Consider the following 18,323-nt stretch of genomic DNA (forward strand, 5'->3'; position numbering starts at 1 on the left):
GCCTGCATTCCTGCGGACAGGCACCCTCAGCGTGGATGGCACCCTCCAGGCCAGAGCCATGCGCGCTTCCTGAGCCGCCCTGGTGCCCGCCCTGCGGGAGGTGGAGGCAGCCTCCGGACAGCAGCGCGCAGGGGCTGGGGAGCCGGGGAGGGAGGGGTGACACCGTCGGCGCCGAGGCCCGGCCGCGCTCCCGTCCCCAGCCCCCCGCCCCCGAGGCGGGGCCGCCGCGGCTCCTCCCCGCCCACCTGCCCCGCCCGCCTCCCGTGCGAGGGTCCGGCGGCGGCGGCTCTGCGGCCTCCCCGTCCCCGGCGTCCCCGGCGCCCCCGCCCGCCGCCCGCCCCCCGCGCGGCCCGGGGCCTGCTCCATGGGTGAGTGCAGGCGGGGACCCGGCGGGCGTGGGGGGGGGGGCCTGGGGGGCCGGGCCGGCCAACCTCCTCCGGGGAGGGCCCGCTCCAGGCAAGGGGGTGGGCGCCGACCGGGCTTCGGGCCGCTCGGACCCAAACTCGGCCCCCAAGTCGGGGCCTGCCTCGGCAGCACCCCGCTTCTCCTCCCTCCCCCCGCCTCTCGCTGGTTGGGCCGCTCTGCCCCCACCGCGGTGCACTCCAGCCCCCAGGAAGAGAGGCAGCTTGGAGGGGGCCAAATTCAGGGTCAAAGATGAGTCTCGGGGAGCGGGGGTCGCCCCAGACCTTCGGGGGCTCCTCTGTGTCTAAAGGGAGCGATGCAGGGCCTAGGGTTCGCAGGGATCTGGGATCTTGGAGCCCCTTCCCCCCAGCAGCCCTGCCGGGACCCCCTGGGAAGTCTGGGGCCCCAAAAGGTCACTGAGCGCTCCCCCACTTGTCCCCCAGACTAGAGGGACAGAGGGAGAGAGCAGCGTATTTCCAAAGATGTTTTCTCTCCGTGGAATCTGGATAATTTCCCTGAGGACTGCAGGAGAAAAGGGCTCTGCAAACAGATTCCCGTGCAGATAAGTTGGCATTTAAAAGAGAAAGGGACGCTGACCTCCTTTGAAGGGAGGACTGAGGAGATTGCCCCACCCCTCCTCTGGTCGGGAGGCCACTGGGGCCCAGGGGAGCCTGGGTGCCCCGCTGACTGATGCCCTCTGCTCCTCCCCTGCAGACGACCAGAGCCCCGCGGAAAAGAAGGGACTGCGCTGTCAGAATCCCGCCTGCATGGACAAGGGGCGGGCGGCCAAGGTAGGGAGGCTAGAGAGCCTGGGGACCCTTGGGGGCAGAGGGGCCAGGGCTCTAACTGCCCTCTCTATCCCAGCACCAGTATCCACAGAGCCCTGGCACGGGTGCGGCTGGCTGGGCTGGGTTCAAGTGTAGGTGGGGCCACAGTGTGTCTGGTTTAGGAGGCAGAGGGCCTGCCCCTGGCTCAGGAATAGTGGAGTCGGGGGACTTCTACAAGAACATGGGGGTGGGGTACCCCAAAGCCCTTTGCTGCACTGTGGTCCTAGCAGCCATTCTGAGGTGACAGGAGCTGTAGCCCTATGTCACGGATGAGGAAGCTGAGGCTTAGCCAGGGGAAGTGGTCTCCCACGGTGCTGGTCCAGTGCCCAGCTGGCAACCTTCCTGTTGAACACGGCCACTCTTCAGGCCTGGGCATGGGTCTGAGATGCTTTGGGACTTGGTGAGTGTGACCATGGCCCTGGGGATGACAAAAGGAGGAAGGGGCCAGTTGATCCTGGAGTGCCAGGGCTCGGGAGCTGGGAGTGGGGCGAAGTATAAATCAGGGGGAAAGGGGGCAGGAAGGAGGCTAATAGTACTGGCTGGGCGCTTCTGCCTGTGATGTGCTGGGCTCAGTGCCACCCGCTTTCTGTGCCATATGCACTGCTTGCGGCAGCTCTGCAGGGAAGGCATCGTCACCCTGTTTTCCAGATGAAGACACCGAGGTTCAGAGAGGTCCAGTGACTGGGCCAAGGCCCACAGCTCATGAGAGATGGAGCTGGGGTTTGGAGCCAGGTTTTGTCCCTCCCAGCAGGCATTTACATGACAATAGTAATAACTGCGCAACTTAGCATCTGGCCCAGGCACCAGGACTCACTGACTCCTCCCTCTGGCCTTCTGAGATGGTCCTGTCCTTATTCTCATTTACAGATGGGGAAACTGAGGCTCAGAGAGGTGAAGTGGCTCACTCAGGGACAGACTGCTAGGAAGTGGGAGAGCTGGGATTTGAACCCAGTACCCAAGTCTGTGTCATACCAGGGTCCGTGTTCTCTTCCATCATGTGTCTCTGCCAGCTGCAGGAAATGTAAAATGCCACCCCCCACCCCCCCGCTCCCCTCCCGCACCTCCACCCAGACACACACACACTCATTCTGCACAGGCGGACCGTGGTGAGGGAACAGGGAGAACTGCTATGGGGCGGGGCGGGGAGGAGGCGGCCTCCAGTTGCCGTGGTCACCAGGCAGGGGGGTGGTGTGATGTCAGATACAATCTGCTGGCACGGAGGGTGCCTGGCATTGGGCTCTGGTGTTGGCTGGTTGCCTCTTTCCCAGATGGGGGCTCCTGGCAACAAATTGGCCTCAGCTCCCCCCAATATACATCCTGCCAGAGGCCTGCAGAGCCCCAAGGCTTTTGCCTGACCTGAAGGGGCGGCTGGGGCAATAAGGCACACTGTCCCAGCCCCTCCTCTGGGCAGCTGCTCTCAGGGTGGGTCCTCAAGCTGCTCAGGCAGGGGCAGGGGTGGGATGGCCCAGCCTGCATAGAGGTGAGGCCTGGGAGAAGAGAGCTGGTTTCAGAGTGGGTGTGGTCCCTCTGCAGCCTCCAGACCTCACCTCCAGCCCTGGCCTGCCTGGAACTTGGCACAGCTGACATTGGCGTCAGCTGATGAGGGTCACCCAGCCTGCACGGGGAGAGTCTGGGCCCTGTCACTACTGGGACGCCCTTTGGGACAAATGGCACAGACTTACCGTAGGGGCAGAAATGCCTGAATTATCAGAGGCAGAGCCAGTCAGGGAGGGCATCCTGGAGGAGGGGGCCTTTAATGGATGTGAAAACATGGATAGACAGAACAGAGGCAAGGGCAGTCCAGGAAGGGAGAGGCAGTGGTGGAAAGGAGGTGAGGGGCACTGAGATTTGGTAAGAGAAACAAATAATAACATTGTTGATGATGATAATAATAACCACTACTGGCTGGGTGTGGTTGCTCGTACCTGCGATCCTAGCACTGTGTGAGGCTGAGGCAGGAGGACTGCTTTAGCCCAGGAGTTTGAGGCCAACCTGGGCAATATAGGGAGACCTCTCTCTACTAAAATTAAAAAACAGGCCTGGCGTGGTGGCTCACACCTGTAATCCCAGCACTTTGGGAGGCCCAGGCGGGCAGATTGCCTGAGCTCAGGAGTTCGAGACCAGCCTGGCCAACATGGTGAAACCGAATCTCTACTATAAATACAAAAATTAGCTGGGCGTGGTGGTGGGCGCCTGTAATTCCAGCTACTCGGGAGGCTGAGGCAGGAGAACTGCCTGAACCCGGGAGGCAGAGGTTGCAGTGAACCGAGATCATGCCATTGCACTCCAGCCTGGGCAACAAGAGCAAGACTCTGTCTAAAAAAAAAAGAAAAAAAAAATTAGCCAGGTGTAGTGGTGGGTACCTATAGTTCCAGCTACTGGGGAGGGTGAGGTGGGAGGATCATTTGAGCCTGGGACATTGAGGCTGCAGTGAGCCGTGACTGTGCCACTGCACTCCAGCCTGGGCAACAGAGCAAGACCCTGTCTCAAAAATAACAGGCCAGGCACAGGGGCTCATGCCTATAATCCCAGCACTTTGGGAGGCCGAGGTGGGCAGATCACTTGAGATCAGGAGTTCGAGACTAGTCTGGGCAACATGGTGAAACCCCATCTCTATCAAAAATATAAAAAATAATTAGCCGGACATGGTGGCACACACCTGTAATCCCAGCTACTCAGGAGGCTGAGGCAGGAGAATTGCAGTGAGCTGAGATCACGCAATTGCACTCCAGTCTGGGCAACAGAGCGAGACTCTGTCTCAAAAAACACCCAATAATAATAATAATAACAATTATTGCTGACTGAACATGTTTACATGCCAGGCGGGGCATTAGGCCCTCCTGCTTGTCTCAGTGAAGCCTCTTGAGACCCTCAGGAGAACAGCGTTATTCTTATGACCACATGACTTGTAAGGAAACCGAAGCCCAGAGAGGTAGAGGAACTTGCCCACATCACACAGCATGATCGTCAGAGCCTGGCCTGCATGAGGCTTGTCTGATCAAGAACCCTATTCTTACTCTCCAGGATGTGACTAGCGTTTTGAAGGAGATGACTTCATTTATTCATTTACCAGAGCAGCTCTGAGCATCTGTTGGTGCCAGGCCCAGTTCTAGGCCTAGGAGATCTCCAGGGAACAAAGGGAATGCCCTCCTGGAGGTGACATTCTAGCTGTGCTGGGAGGAAGGAAGGGAAGTGACCCTGGCTGGCCAAACTTCCCCCCGGGCTGCCCTGGTGAAGGACCAATTTCAGGCAGGGCTGGACCCTTCAGCTTCTGGGCCCACTCTTGATGTTTTATTTGAGGCTCTCCTGGGTGCTGGAGCTTCTGAGATGAATTTGTCATCTGTCCCCTACCTCCTGCCCCTGGAGTTCCCACTGGGAGGAGGGCTAACCAGGATGGGCTTCCTGGAGGAGGCAGCTGGAGTCCTGAGGATTAAAGAGGTACTGAGATGGAGGACAGCTGAGTGAGCAGGGGAGGGACATTGGGGGCTATAAGGGGCAAGCGAGGCCAGGGGGCACAGGGAGAAGGGGACGGGAGGAGGGGGAGGCAGGCTGCACTAGGAGCACCTGCATGTCCAGGTGAGGGGTCTGGACTGTGTGTCATGGAGACCCCAGGAGAGAAATGGCCCCTCCCCAGGATAAAGATATGTAGAGCAGTCCGTACCTCTGAGCTCTAGGATCAAACCTGCTTTTTTCCAGCTGTGCAACCCTGGGGAAGTCACTACACTTCTCTGAACCCCAGGTTCCTCATCTGGAAAATAACCTGGCAGCAAAGATTAAAAGAGGCCCATATATAACATGCTTAGCATAGAGCCTAGCACAGCGTAGGTGTGCAAGGTGTCCTGGGAGTGGGGGTAACAAAGTCACCTCTAGACTTTGGGTGTGCCCTCTGTACCCGCCCTGGGATCTGAGACCTCCCCAGGCTCCATCCCAGCTTCTTGCACACAGGTGGAGCTGTGGGTGTAGGGAGATGGAGAAAGGCCGGGAGATCGAGGCAGACTGATGATATTGTGGGTTCCCCCTGCCCTCCTGTGAGGTGGCCACGGGACAGTGTGTGGACTCCCCAGCTCCCTGCTGGGCTCCACTGGACACTGCTCGAGGTCTAGTCAGGGTGCCCCAAGTCAAAGGGGGCATGGAGGAGGATACTTGTGGCCCTGGGCCACAGGGGACATTGGGCACCACATGTGAGGGTGTTTATCATGGAGGAGGTAGTGATTCCAGCAGCCACCATTGGTCCAGCACGTACTGTGCGCCAGGCCCTGCCTTAGCACGTGGCACAGGAACCTCATCTGGCCGTCTCCCCTGTTGCAGTGGGGCCTACCCCATCTCCATTTCCTAGAGAGGGCCCTGCAGAGTGGCGAGGTAAAATGACTTGCCAAGCAAGGCAAGATCAGGACTCAAACCAGGCCTGCCTGTCAGAGCCTCCCATTTCCTCAGAACTGTCAGGAGGAAAGGAAGGTGAATTTTTCTGCACAGCTCCCACGGGCCTTGACAGGGAGGTGGGGTTCGGCACACTACAGGAAAGAGTTTCCAGCAGCTGGAGCTATCCCCGAAGTAGAGGTAGTGAGCACCCCATCACGAGACATATGCAAGAAGAGACTGAAAGGGAAGTGTAGAGGGGATTGCAGTGTGGAGTGGAGGTTGGACGGGAGGACTTCAGAGTTCCCTTGCAGCTTAACAATGGCCTGTGAGGTGGCAGAGATGAGTCAGGGTGTGCGTGTGTGGAGGGAGGGGTGGTGAGATGAAGACCAGGGAGAGGAAAGGGTGGACCTGAGGCCCCTATGGAGAAGGGACGGGCAGGATGTGAATAATGGGAGAGGCAATCACCTATTCTCCTGGGCAATGCTTTGGGGGTGAGCAGCGGCAGACCAGGATGCCCTAGGGAATGGCCAGGTTTGGGCCATCTCTGGAAGTGACTGGTCCCCGGAGAGAGGTGGTGGGGCGGAGAGAGGTGGTGGGGCTATCTGCAGCTGAAGAAAGGGGCAGGGCCAGAGAAACAATGCAAGGAGACTCCTGGGTTTTGACTAAGTAGTTTTGGGGGGGCAGGTGAAGACGTGGGGATCCCTGGCCCAGCCGGGAACTGCCCTAGTATAGGCCCAGCCCCAAGGGTTGGGTGGGGCGGTCTGGAGGTTTTGGCCTGGGAAGGGGTCGGGGGAAGGCGGTTTAGAAAGCTTGAAAGTGCGGAACAGGCTGGTGGACCTGAACCCCACCTCCTCGAGTGGGCCCCCTGTATCCACACCCTTTCCAGTCCTGAGCCCAGAGTTATTCTAAACTCCCGCTGCTGGGAGAGGGGAACTGGGAACCACTAAACGGCAGAACAGCACCCTTTTCCGGCCATACCACCTGGGCCAGAAAAAAAAAAAGAGGGGGCCCAGAGAAAAGCGGGCTGTTTCTGGGGCACCGCGGAGGCCACAGATCAGAATCCAGCTTTTTACAATGGAGCGGAAGCGAGCCTGGCTCAGGGCGATTCCGGGGCGGGCTAGGCCTGCGGGTCTCTTTGCCTGGTCCCCTGGGGCTTTTCTGTCGCGGGGAGGCTTCCTGTCGCGGGCCCTGGTTCCCCCTAGCCCCCTTCCGGGATGGGCGAGCTCCCGTCTTCAAGCCCAAGTTAATGACTAGGGACTTTGAACTTTTTGGAGATCTGCAAAGGGCTGGCCCCTCGGGGACAGTGACGCCCCCACCCCCTCCCCTGAGCCCGGATCCTGGATTACCCCAAGCCAAGACCCGGCCTCCAGCCACCTCCCTGGGTCCGGCGCGGAGCCCTTCCTGGGACCCCTCCTCTCCCCCGTCCCAGCCGGGCGGCGCCGTTGGTACATCCCGGCCAGTCCAGGTGGTAGCGCCCGCGCGGCTACCGTAATTCCCCTACGTCCGGCGCCCCAGTTTGCGCGGAGTCGACTGAGCCCGTCCCGCAGCTCCCGTCCCCCTCTCCCAGCGTGCCCCATGAGGCTTTGGCAGTCTCGGCCCGAGCCTTAGACACCGGGGAGGAGACCCTGGTCCTGTTCCTAGGTGAGTCGCGGGGAAGTGGGAGCTGCGCTCCGGACGGGGGGTGGGACTAGGCGCCAGGACCTCCCTAAACCGATGGACAGAATCCGGATTCGAGAGTCCCACGTAGTGCCAGGCCTGTGGGTGGGTACGGGGTCCTCACCAGCTGTATCTCCATTTACGTGAGGGTGGAATGGGTTCAAGCGCCCGCCCCCATCACAGTGTCTCTAGGGTGGGTCGGCTCGGAGATAGGGCCGTGAGGAATCTATGGGACCCTGGCCCTGGTACGGGGGGTATTGGCGGGGCAGGGGGATCCTGGAGGGGCCTGGGCGCGCGTCGTGGCTGGGAGGCTCGGCCGACCCTACCCATTTGGCGAGTCCCGGAGTCCAGGCGGAAAAGCCCTCTCGAGGCCGGCAGGAGGCGCCAGAGGCTGCGCCTCGGGCAGTCTGGGCAGACCCAGGCACCCGCTTAGGGGTGGGGGATGCGGGAGACCCGTGAATCCGGGGGGGCCCTGGCCTACCTTGGTGGAAGTCTGGGAAATGGAGGCCAAGAGGTCCCCTACAGATTCCTCAGTAACTCCTCAAGTTGAGGGAGCTCGGGGGTATTTTACCATTCTCCTGCCCCTTAGCTAGGGTCCGGGCACACGCTAGGACCTGGCAGCCATCCCCAGATACTGAATTCTATGCCCCCTTGGCACAGGTGGGGAGATTGAGGCCCACTGGGGGAAGGGCAGGGGAACGTAGGCTCCAGACCAGGTCTTCTGAAGCCCAGGCAGATGCCCTCTTTCCCCCGCTCCCTACCAAGGAGCCTTCTAAGTTGCACCGGGGAAGGGGTTGCCTAGTCCAGGTGCTCCGAAGACACACGCTGGGGTCTGGGGCTGGGAACTGCAGGGGCTGGGCAGGAGGGGATGTTCACAGACTGCATCCCCCCTCTGCCCCAGCACTGGGTCCCAGCCTTGGGCATTCCAGCCAGGACTGCTCCCCGGGGAGGAAGGGGCCTTCCTGGCTTGCAGGGCCCTTGCGGCAGGCCTAGCCTGGGGAGAGGTTTTCTGTGTCCCTGCCATCTGCCCAGCACAGGGCAGGGCCTTAGGTCAGGCTCTGACTCCAGGTGAGCCTCAGAACCCAAGGGGTGATGGGTGAGGCCTGGGCCTAGGGGAAAGGAGCGGGGGTGGGCCGGGTGGAGTGTAGAGAGCCACCTGGCAAAGCCACCCGGCCCTGGCTGGCCTGCCCATGCATGCAGTCTCCACCCCTGGATTTCGAAGGTGTCGGGTGGGGCCTTAGGACTAGCAGGCTCCCAGGGGAGCTTAGCCCTGGTGGGAACTCCTGGCAAGGACATCCCTCCAGCCAGAGAGCTCGGACTCCTGGTTCCAGGCCCGTCTGCTGTCGGCAGAGCCTGGAGCTGGCCCCAGACCTGCGTCCTTTCCTGGACAGGGAAGTCCCTCTCCCACCCAGACCAGGCTGGGGCCCCAACTCGTTGTGGGGCAGGGATGCCTGGGGGATCCCTGGTTTCCCATCTGCTTTTCTGGGGCTGGGGGAGGTGGTACTGAGGGAGAACAGCCGGGTAGGGGGGTCCTGCCTTGGAGACTCCATTATTCATCAGCCTCCGCATCTGGTTTCCGGGTATCAGTTTCAACAAGCCAGCCCTGACTCACAAGCCTGGAGCTGGGGCTGGGCTGGGGAGGGGCTCCCTCCCCAGGGAGTTGGGGGCCAGGACTTCTTGGGCCTGCCCCTAAGCTGTTTCAGCTCCCCGTTGCAGAGAGGAGGTGGGAATGCAGGAGGCTGCCCAGGCCCACCCCACTGCCCTGGTACAGGGGCTGGGTGCTCCTTTCTGCTCTGCACTCTTGCCCCTAAAGGAGCAGTCCCCCACCCTTGCCGAGTACCCAGGCAGCAGCCTTACTCAGGGATGGCCAGGGCCCAGGCACTCAGGTGACCTCTGGTGATCTGCCCTGACCCAGCCCTGGTGGTCTCCACTTGATGCAACCTGGTTACCCCACACCAGTGGGCTCCCCACAAGCTGGCTTTGGGATCTGCCGTGTCTTCAGGAAGGCAGTCTCCAAGGCCCTGTTGCCCAAACCAACATTCAGCTGTCCTCAGGCCCCACCCCTGCCCTGTGCCGGAGGCACCCATTTCCCTACGTAGCAGCAGCTGGTGACTTTGGGGCAAGTCAGTTGACACAGGCCTTAGTTCTCTGTCTGTTAAATGGGGATCGTAACAGTATCTCCTCCTGAGTCTTTGAGAAGAGTGAATAGGATTCACTGCCCGGAACTCCCGGGACAGGAGTGGCACGTGGAATGCTCAGTGAAATGCAGTTATCTGCCTACGGGACAGTATGGGAGTGGAGGTGTGGGGCAAGACCACCCAATTCGAAGTAGGAACTCACCTGCCCAGGGCCAGCAGGCCCAAGGATACTCGGAGGAGGAAGAGACCTTCGGTCTGGCAGTGGGGAAGGCTCTGTTGACCGTCGGCCACAGGAAGGGATATCCTGGCCGAGCCCTTTCCTGTCCCCATGTCCTTCTGTGGCATGAAGGCCCTTCTGCCTTCATCCATTTACTGATCTCATCCCCACCAAGCGCACCTACTATGCACCAGGACTGTTCTAAGTGCTCAGGACTGTTCTAAGTGCTCAGGACACAGTGAGATCCAGACGGCCAAGGCTCTGGCCTCTGGAGAGGACAGTCTAGTAGGGAAGAATGATGATAAAAAAGTGAACAAAGAAATGAATTACAGGTAGTAATAAATGTTAAGAAGGAAATAATTTAAAGGAATTGAGAGTGGGAGGGTAAGGGTGGTTTATTTTAAGAGGAGGGAAAAGGATGTCTTGGAGGTAACATTTAACTTGGGGCCCTGTGCCAGCTGTTTGAAGATGGGGTGTGTGGAATTCCAGACAGAAAATACAGAGGAGAAGGCCCTGAGCTTGGTGAGCTGTAGGGAGAGAAGGAAGACTGGCAGGTGGACCCTGTGCAGACCAGCTGGGAGCGAGGTGGAAGCCCGGCCATGGTGGGATTTCACTACAAGCTAGATGGGAAGTTTAATTTTCAAAACTCTGCCTGTTGGCCGGGCGTGGTGGCTCATGCCTGTAATCTCAGCACTTTGGGAGGCCAAGGTGGGGGTGGATCGCTTGAGATCAGGAGTTAGTGACCAGCGTGGTCAACATGGCAAAACCCCGTCTCTACTAAAATACAAAAATTAGCTGGGTGTAGTGGCGGGTGCCTGTAATCCCAGCTACTGGGGAGGCTGAGGCAGGAGAATCGCTTGAACCTGGGAGGTGGAGGTCATAGTGAGCTGGGATCATGCCACTGCACTCCAACCTGGGTGACAGAGCAAGATTCCGTCTCAAAAACAAACAAACAAAAAACAAACACAACTCTGCCTGTGGTGTAGACAGTGGATGACCTGGGCTTTGGGAGTGGAGACAGCCCTGGAAGTCTCCTAGCCTCTAATAAACTGCTGCTGCCCTCCCAAAGCCATCTCAGGGACCCTGGCCCCCTTCCCACCCTCTTTCCCCATGGAACCAGGTGGAGGAGGAGCAATTGTGGGTGGGCTGATGACAGACAGCATGGCCACCTCACCCCCATGGGTTCTGAGGAGTGTCCCAAGGAGGCCATTCCAGAATCCCAGAGCCACAGTCTGAGTTTCAGTCTTGCCTGTGGACTTTTATGTCTCTTTATGTCACTTTATCCCCCACCCCATGAATGGGGATAATGGTGTCTGCCCTGCCTTCCTGGGAATCAGTGTAAAAGCGCTTTGACAGCCGTGTAGTGGTGACTCCAGCACCAGAGTCTGGGGGTTTGCGTCCTCTCGGGCTTTGCTGAGTGCCCCCTGGCGGTGGGGACCTGGCCTAGAGGCGCAGGGACTTGGGCTGCTGTGCCGTGTGGGTCGCCAGGGTTTCCTGATGCCTCCACCTCACCCAGCTCCTGGGGGCTGCCAAGGACAGCCTCTCAGAGCAGCCCACCTTCTGCCCACGGCCCTTTTCAGAGGCCACCAGCCTTTGGCTCTCGGCCTCTGCTGTACCTGGGCAGTGAGCAGTCGGTGTGAGGGGGTGTCCCCAGGGCTCAGGCTCTTAGGCAGGGGTCTCCAGGTTGATGGGAGGGACTGAGATGAGAGCTGGTTGTGAGGTTGGGGTGGGTGTGTGACTGGGGCTCAAAGCTGGTATTGGAGCAGAGAGGGATGTCCCTGGGGCTAGATGGAGAGCCGGAACAAGGACCCCGAGGGGAATGTGTCCCATCCTGGCCTCCCCCTTCTTGTGCCTGTATTCTAAGAGCTCCCTTGCTGGGAGTAAGAAGGGGTCCCCTGGGCTGAGGCTCTGAGGTGGGGGTGGGGGTCTCCAGGAGGAAGGGAGGAGGGAAGGTACCCTTCTGGCTGGGAGGGACCGTGCGTGTTGGCGCTGAGGGTGAGGTGGGGACCACAGCAGAGTGGGCACCCCCAGGGCTGGGCAAGGGTCGAGTCACCCAGGGGAGGGGCTCCACAGTCTCCACGGTGGGGGGGTGTCACCAGCGCCCCCTGCCTCCAGCATTCAAGGAGCTCCCCAGGAGAAAGAGCAAGTTCTGAGGAGCCCTCTGAGGCCGGCATTGGCGTTGAGGAGGGAGTCAGAGAAGAGAGGGGCCCGGGGCCGTGCAGAGGCGCAGAGGCGCAGAGGTGGGGGTACCCCGGGCCAGGCAGAGGTGGGAAGGTGGGGGTCCTGGGGGCTGGGCAGAGGCGGGGGTGTGGGGGTCCCCGGGCCGGGCAGAGGTGGGGGTGTGGAGTCCCCGGGTCTGGGCAGAGGCGGGGAGGCGGGGGTACCCCAGGCCGGGCGGAGGCGGGGTTGTGTGGGTCGCCCGGGAGGGCGGAGGCGGGGGTGTGGGGGTTCCCAGGCGGGGAGGCGGGGATCCCCGGGGCTGGGTGGCGAGGGCCCGGGCGGTAGGGAGGTGTCCGCCTTCCTGGGGGGCTGGGGGCTGTTCCGGGCCCGGCCCTCCCCGGGGTCCCCGCGCTCGGCGGGGGCGGGCGCTGCCGCACAATGGCAGGAAGCGGGGCTCCGCGCTTTGTCCGGCGGGCGGCGCAGACCGCGGCTTCCTCCGGCCGCCATGGGGACAGGACCCGGTGTCTCCGGACGCCTAGCAGCCTCCAGGCCGGGCCCGGGGCTGCCCTCCTGGGACTCGGAGTCCTCCTGGGCCAGGGGTCGTGCCCGCGACGGTGAAAGCCAGGTACGGGGCCGGGACGGGGCGGGAACGGGGCTGGGTGCCCAGTTCTCGCCTGCAGCTGCCCAGTCCTGTGCGGGAGGCCAGGGCGGGGGTGCCCGTGACTGTGGGCCCCATGACCCCCAGGGGAAGGATGCGGCCCATGGCGGCCGAGCCCCCTACCTGGGTAGCTGCACGCTGGTGACGGGGACCTCAGACTCCAGGGTGTGTCCCCGCCGGCTGAGATGTCCCCGCCAATTCTTGGCCCTTTGTGTCTGGGGCCAGCTCCGGACACACCTGTGGGTCCCGGGCCCTATGCTGGGCCGCCCCTCTCCCTTCCTTCCTCTGCCCTGGCCCTGCCCACAGCCTCCTCCTACCCCAGAGGCCTCTGTTTCTCCTTCTGCCTCTGGCCCCAGCCCTTGTGTGAGGGTGGACGCCTGGTTCTCTGTCCCCATCCTCACATGCGTGTGTTCCCCAAAGGGCCCCCCTCTGTTATTTTGGCTGCCTGGCGTTAGAGGGGAGTGGGAGCTGGCTGTTCCCATGGGTGGGCTCTCTCCTCCCTTGGGTTGAGACCTGGGAACATTCCCCCCTGGACCCTGGTGTCCCTCCTGCAGGACAGAGGCAGGACATGGTGGGCAGGCAGGCAGGTGAGGAAGGGGCAGTTGGGTCTGAGAGAAGGGGCTGGAGTCTGGCTTCAAGAAGGGGCCATTCTGCCCTAGTGCTGGGGGAGTCCTGCCCCTGGAGGGAGCTGGGGAGACTCTGGGGTTTGGGGGTGGGGCGTGAGGCAGGATGGGGAGCAGAAACTGCACCAGGGGGCTCTGCCCACCCCAGCTTCTCAGTTGGGCTCATGGTTCTCCGGGGGAGCTTCTAGAACTTCATCGTCAACCAGATCTGCTCGATGAAGTCGGAAACCACCTGGTTCTGATCCTGCGGCTGAGCCTCACTGTGCCCCCAGTGCCCCTGAGCCTGGGGACTGCTGAGAGGAGGGAAGCAGATGAGGTCAGCCAGGCCTGGGCACCAGCCCCTGGCAGCAGCCGGAGGAGTCGAGCAGCCTCGGTGATGGTAGTGGCCACCCAGACCATCATAGCGGGGAAACTGATCTCGAGTCTTTGAAGGGATCCAGGGTGGGGTGCATCATAGGGCTCAGTCCATATTTGTTGAATACTGACTCTTCTATAAGGAGTGAATCAGGGTATAAAATCTGCTGTCTGTATATTGGATTGATTTAAAAACAAGATTGTGGCACAGAATCAGACTTGGACTGGAAGGGTCCCAGAGACCTTCCCAGAACTCCTCCAACCTAGCACGGCTCCTTCCATGTCACCCCCTACCTGCGGTGAGGCCAGGGCTTGGGTCATGGGCAGGTCTGCAACCCCAGCTGGCACTAGGAAATCTCAGGAGGCTTGGAAGGGATTGGAGCCGGGAGCCTCTGCCAGGCTGGCTGGGCACAGAGGGCCAGAGGGCTGCAGAACCCGCAGACGGGGGGCTCCCAGGAAGAGGGGACAAGGTGGGGCAGGGCCCTTCCCCAGATCATTCTCATGAGGAGACACCTAAAGCTTGGGCTCCCGGAGGCTGCAAAGCCTGCTGTTTCTCTCAGCAGTACGCTGTGGATTCAGGGTCAGGGTATGGGTACAGTCCTGGCTGAGGACAGCTTAGTGGTCTCTGTAGTTTTTAAAATTTTTTCTGAGACAGGGTCTCACTTGTGTCGCCCAGGCTGGAGTGCAGCAATGTGATCATGGCTCACTGCAGCCTCAACCTCCTGGGCTCAAGCAATCTTCCCACCTCAGCCTCCCAAGTAGCTGGGACTACAAGAGAGCACCACCACACCTGGCTAATTTTGTTTGTTTTTTGTAGAGGCAGGATCTCACTGTGTTGCCCGGGCTGGCGTTTTTGCGCTTTCTTTTACAATAGATTAAGACAGAAACTAGAAAGAGCTGCAGGCGTTGAGGGATCAATCCCATCACCCTCGCTTCAAGCCCCACAAGCATAGTTGAAGATCCCTCCTGAAGGGTGTAGAAGTGGGGGCACCTGGTGCTCAAGGCTACCTTCAGGAATCTGGGTCATCCTGTCCCCAGCCACCTGCCTGGGGCCCAGCTCCATGCAGATCAGCCCCTCCCTGAGCATGTGGGCCTGCTTGGAGTGCCACCTGCCGACTGCCAGTCCTGTGCCCTGTTCCCTTTCCTGTCAGATGGAGACGCGGAGGGACACAAGAACCAACAGGGCTTGCATCAAACTAAGATTGATTTCCTCCTGTCCCTGTAATCCCGGCTGACCTGGAGGCCAGCCTCTCCCTCCTAAGACACCCATGAGAGGGCGTGAATGTGGTTAAAATCTGGGATCCAGGCTGGGTGCCGTGGCTCATGCCTGTAATCCCAGCACTTGGGGAGGCCGATGTGGGTGGATCACCTGAGGGCAGGAGTTCAAGACTAGCCTGACCAACAAGTTGAAAACCCGTCTCTACTCAAAATCCAAAAATTAGCTGGGTGTGGTGGCGTGTGCTTGTAGTCCCAGTTACTTGGGAGGCTGAAACAGGAGAATTGTTTGAACCCGGGAGGCAGAGGTTGCAGTGAGCCAAGATCATGCCACTGCTCTCCAGCCTGGGCAACAGAGCGAGACTCTATCTCAAAAACCATAAATAAATACATAAATAAATAAATAATAATCTGGGATCCAGAGCCCCACACACACTGGCTTCAAGTCCTAGATCCACTGGCTGTGTGACCTTAGACAAGTCATTTCACCTCTGTCAGTTTTACTTTCCTCTTGTGTGAAATAGGGACAATAACAGCCCCTATCTTATGGGATGAGATACACATGTAACGCCCCCAGTGTGGCTCCAGACACATGACGACCACATTAAAAACACACTCAGACTCTTCCTGGCCACCTCCTCCCTCGTGTCTGTCATTTTCTCTGCTGTCCTCACCACGCCTATCTCGGAAATCTCTCATCGGGCTTTCACCAGCAAGAAACTCTTCAGCGCCTGTCTCCTGCCTTAATTCATAAATTAAACAAGTATTTATGGAGCAGCTGGGACCGGAGGTCAGGCGCTGAATCAGACAGAGTAACGTTTTTGTCCTTGCGGATGTGACCAGGTGTGGAGGCAGCAGGGTGGAATATGTGACCTGTCAGGTGCTGGAAAGTGCTGAGGACAGGAAAGGAGCGTGGAGGGCAAATGAAGAGGATGAGAAGGTGACTTGGGGGGAAGCTCGCAGGAGGGGAGAGAAGGCAGGGAGCCATGCATTTCAATATCTGGGGAAAAGCATCTTAGTCCAGGGACTGGCAGATGTCACAGCTCAGAGGTGGGAGCTGCCCTGAAGGGTTGTGTCCTGGAACGACCAGGAGGCCAGCGGGTGAGGGGAGTGAGCCAGGATGGAAGAGCAGGACAGGAGGTCCCTGAATGGGGTGGCCTTAACCCTAAAAAAAAAAAGTCAATGTCATAAAAGACTGAAAACCCTAACCTTAACCCTTTTGGCTTTTTTTTTTTTTTTTTTTTTTTTAAGATAGTGTCTTTCTCTGTAGCCTGGGCTGGAGTGCAGTGGCGCGATCTCAGCTCACTGCGACCTCTGCCACCCGGGTTCAAGCAATTCTCCTGCCTCAGCCTCCTGAGTAGCTGGGACTACAGGCGTGTGCCACCACGCCCGGCTGTTTTTGTATTTTTAGTAGAGATGGGGTTTCACCGTGTTAGCCAGGATGGTCTTGATCTCCTGACCTTGTGATCTGCCTGCCTTGGCCTCCCAAAGTGCTGGGGATTACAGGCATGAGCCACCGCGCCCGGCCTTTTTTTTTTTTTTTTTTTTTGAGACGGAGTTTTGCCCCAGGCTGGAGTGCAATGGCACAATCTCGGCTCTCTGCACCTCTGCCTCCCGGATTCAAGTGATTCTCCTGCCTCAGCCTCCCGAGTAGCTGGGATTACGGGCATGCACCACCATGCCCAGCTAATTTTGTATTTTTAGTAGAGACAGGGTTTCTTCCATGTTGGTCAGGCTGGTCTCGAACTCCCAACCTCAGGTGATCCACCCGCCTCGGCCTCCCAAAGTGCTGGGATGACAGGCATAGCCACTGCTCCTGGCCCCTTTTGGCTTTTATTCAGAGTGAGATGGGAACCCTTGGAGGATTTTGAGTAGATATAGTGGGACTCCTCTTTGAACAGGGCCCGCTCTAGCTGCCCATGGACAACATATTGTGGGGGACGGGGGTAGCAGTGAGGCCAGTTTTGAGGCCATTGTTGTCATCTAGCTAAAAGGTGGCTGGGCAGTGGCACGCTTATGAGCTGTGGCTGGGTTGAGGCCACAGATACTAAAGGTGGAGCCAACGGAATTTTCGGGCTGAACAGATGGGGGTGTAACAGAGAATGTCAAGGGTGACCCCAAGCGGGTATGGTGGCTCACACCTGTAATCCCAGCACTAACTCCAGCACTTTGGGAGGCTGAGGCAGGAGGATCAGTCAAGCCCAGGAGTTCGAGACCAGCCTGGGCAACATGGCGAAATCCCATCTCTACTAAAAATTTTTTTTTTTTTTTTTTTGAGATGGAGTCTCGCTCTGTCGCCCAGGCTGGAGTGCAGTGGCACAATCTCGGCTCACTGCAAGCTCCGCCTCCCGGGTTCACGCCATTCTCCTGCCTCAGCCTCTCTGAGTAGCTGGGACTACAGGCGCCCACCACCACGCCCGGCTAATTTTTTGTATTTTTAGTAGAGATGGAGTTTCACCATGGTCTCGATCTCCTGACCTCGTGATCCGCCCGCCTCGGCCTCCCAAAGTGCTGGGATTACAGGCGTGAGCCACCGCGCCCGGCCTCTACTAAAAATTAGCTGGGTGTGTTGGTGCATGCCTGTAGTCCCAGCTACTTGGGAGGGTGAGGCAGGAGAATCACTTGAACCCAGGAGGTAGAGGTTGCAGTGAGCTGAGATTGCGGCACTGCGCTCCAGACTGGGTGACAGAGTGAGACCCTGTCTCAAAAAAAAAGGAAATCCCCCACCTTGCAGCCATCAGAAGAATCAAATAATTGATTTAGGTAAAAATCGTCTATGTATGCTAAAGCTCTTAGGACTGCAGGCTCACATCACCACGCCTGGCTAATTTTTTTTTCTTTTTTTTTTTGGAGACAAAGTCTCGCTCTGTCACTCAGGCTGGAGTGTAGTGGTGTGATCTCGGCTCACTGCAACCTCTGCCCCCTGTTCAAGCAATTCTCCTGCCTCAGTCTCCTGAGTAGCTGGGACTACAGGCGCACACTGCCACGGCCGGCTAATTTTTTGTATTTTGGTAGAGAGGCTTTCACCGTGTTGCCCAGGCTGCTATCGAACTCCTGAGCTCAGGCAATCCACCCGCCTCGGCCTCCCAAAGTGCTAGGATTATAGCCATCAGCCACTGTGCCTGGCAATTTTTTATGTTTTTAGTAGAGATGGGGTTTTGTCATGTTGGCCAGGCTGGTCTTGAACTCCTGATCTCAACTGATTGAGTGAGATTACTGGGGAACAAGACATCTCAAAGTGCCACGCCACAGATTACTTATTAATTATAGGGAAAAAAGGGACTCTACAAGGTACAGAGGTCCCCAGAGGATCCAGCGTTACAGGCAAATAGCAAGAACACACAGCTCTGTGGTGTCCCTGCTTGAATGCTCAGTTTGAAACTTTCTGAGGACCACCAGACAGATCCACACTGAGGAGCTCTGTGCGAGGCTGCTGGCTCGAAGACTTAAAAAATGTCAAGGTCGGCCAGGCACGGTGGCTCATGCCTATAATCCCAGCTCTTTGGGAGGTCAAGATGGGCAGATTGCTTGAGACCAGGAGTTCAAGACTAGCCTGGGCAACATAGTGAGACCTGTCGCTACTAAAAATAAAAAAATTAGTTGGGCATAGTGGCATGCACCTAGTAGTCCCAGCTACTAAGGAGGCTGAGGCAGGAGGATTTACTTGAGTCCGGGAGGTTGGGGTTGCAGTGAGCTGATCATGCCACAGTACTC

General features: G+C 58.9%; 1 protein-coding gene across 5 annotated transcripts in view; it reads left to right on the forward strand.

The window, feature by feature from the left end:
* Positions 1 to 282: 282 nt before the first annotated feature.
* The window catches only part of PLEKHG5 (pleckstrin homology and RhoGEF domain containing G5), a 30,821-nt gene continuing 12,780 nt past the window's right edge, over positions 283 to 18,323 (forward strand). The window contains exons 1-2 of one of the 5 annotated variants that reach the window (XM_055262158.2): positions 283 to 368; positions 1,117 to 1,193. In XM_055262158.2, the coding sequence (XP_055118133.1) occupies positions 365 to 368; positions 1,117 to 1,193 (81 nt within the window). In that variant the 5' untranslated portion in view covers positions 283 to 364. Of the gene's footprint in view, positions 369 to 1,116; positions 1,194 to 2,183; positions 2,206 to 12,046; positions 12,385 to 18,323 lie in introns of those variants that run through there. The other 4 variants (XM_055262154.1, XM_055262160.2, XM_055262157.2 and 1 more) reach the window with 4 other exon arrangements.

This window comes from Symphalangus syndactylus, chromosome 22 (genome assembly GCF_028878055.3).
Source record: "Symphalangus syndactylus isolate Jambi chromosome 22, NHGRI_mSymSyn1-v2.1_pri, whole genome shotgun sequence".
Classification (NCBI taxonomy): Eukaryota; Metazoa; Chordata; class Mammalia; order Primates; family Hylobatidae; genus Symphalangus; species Symphalangus syndactylus.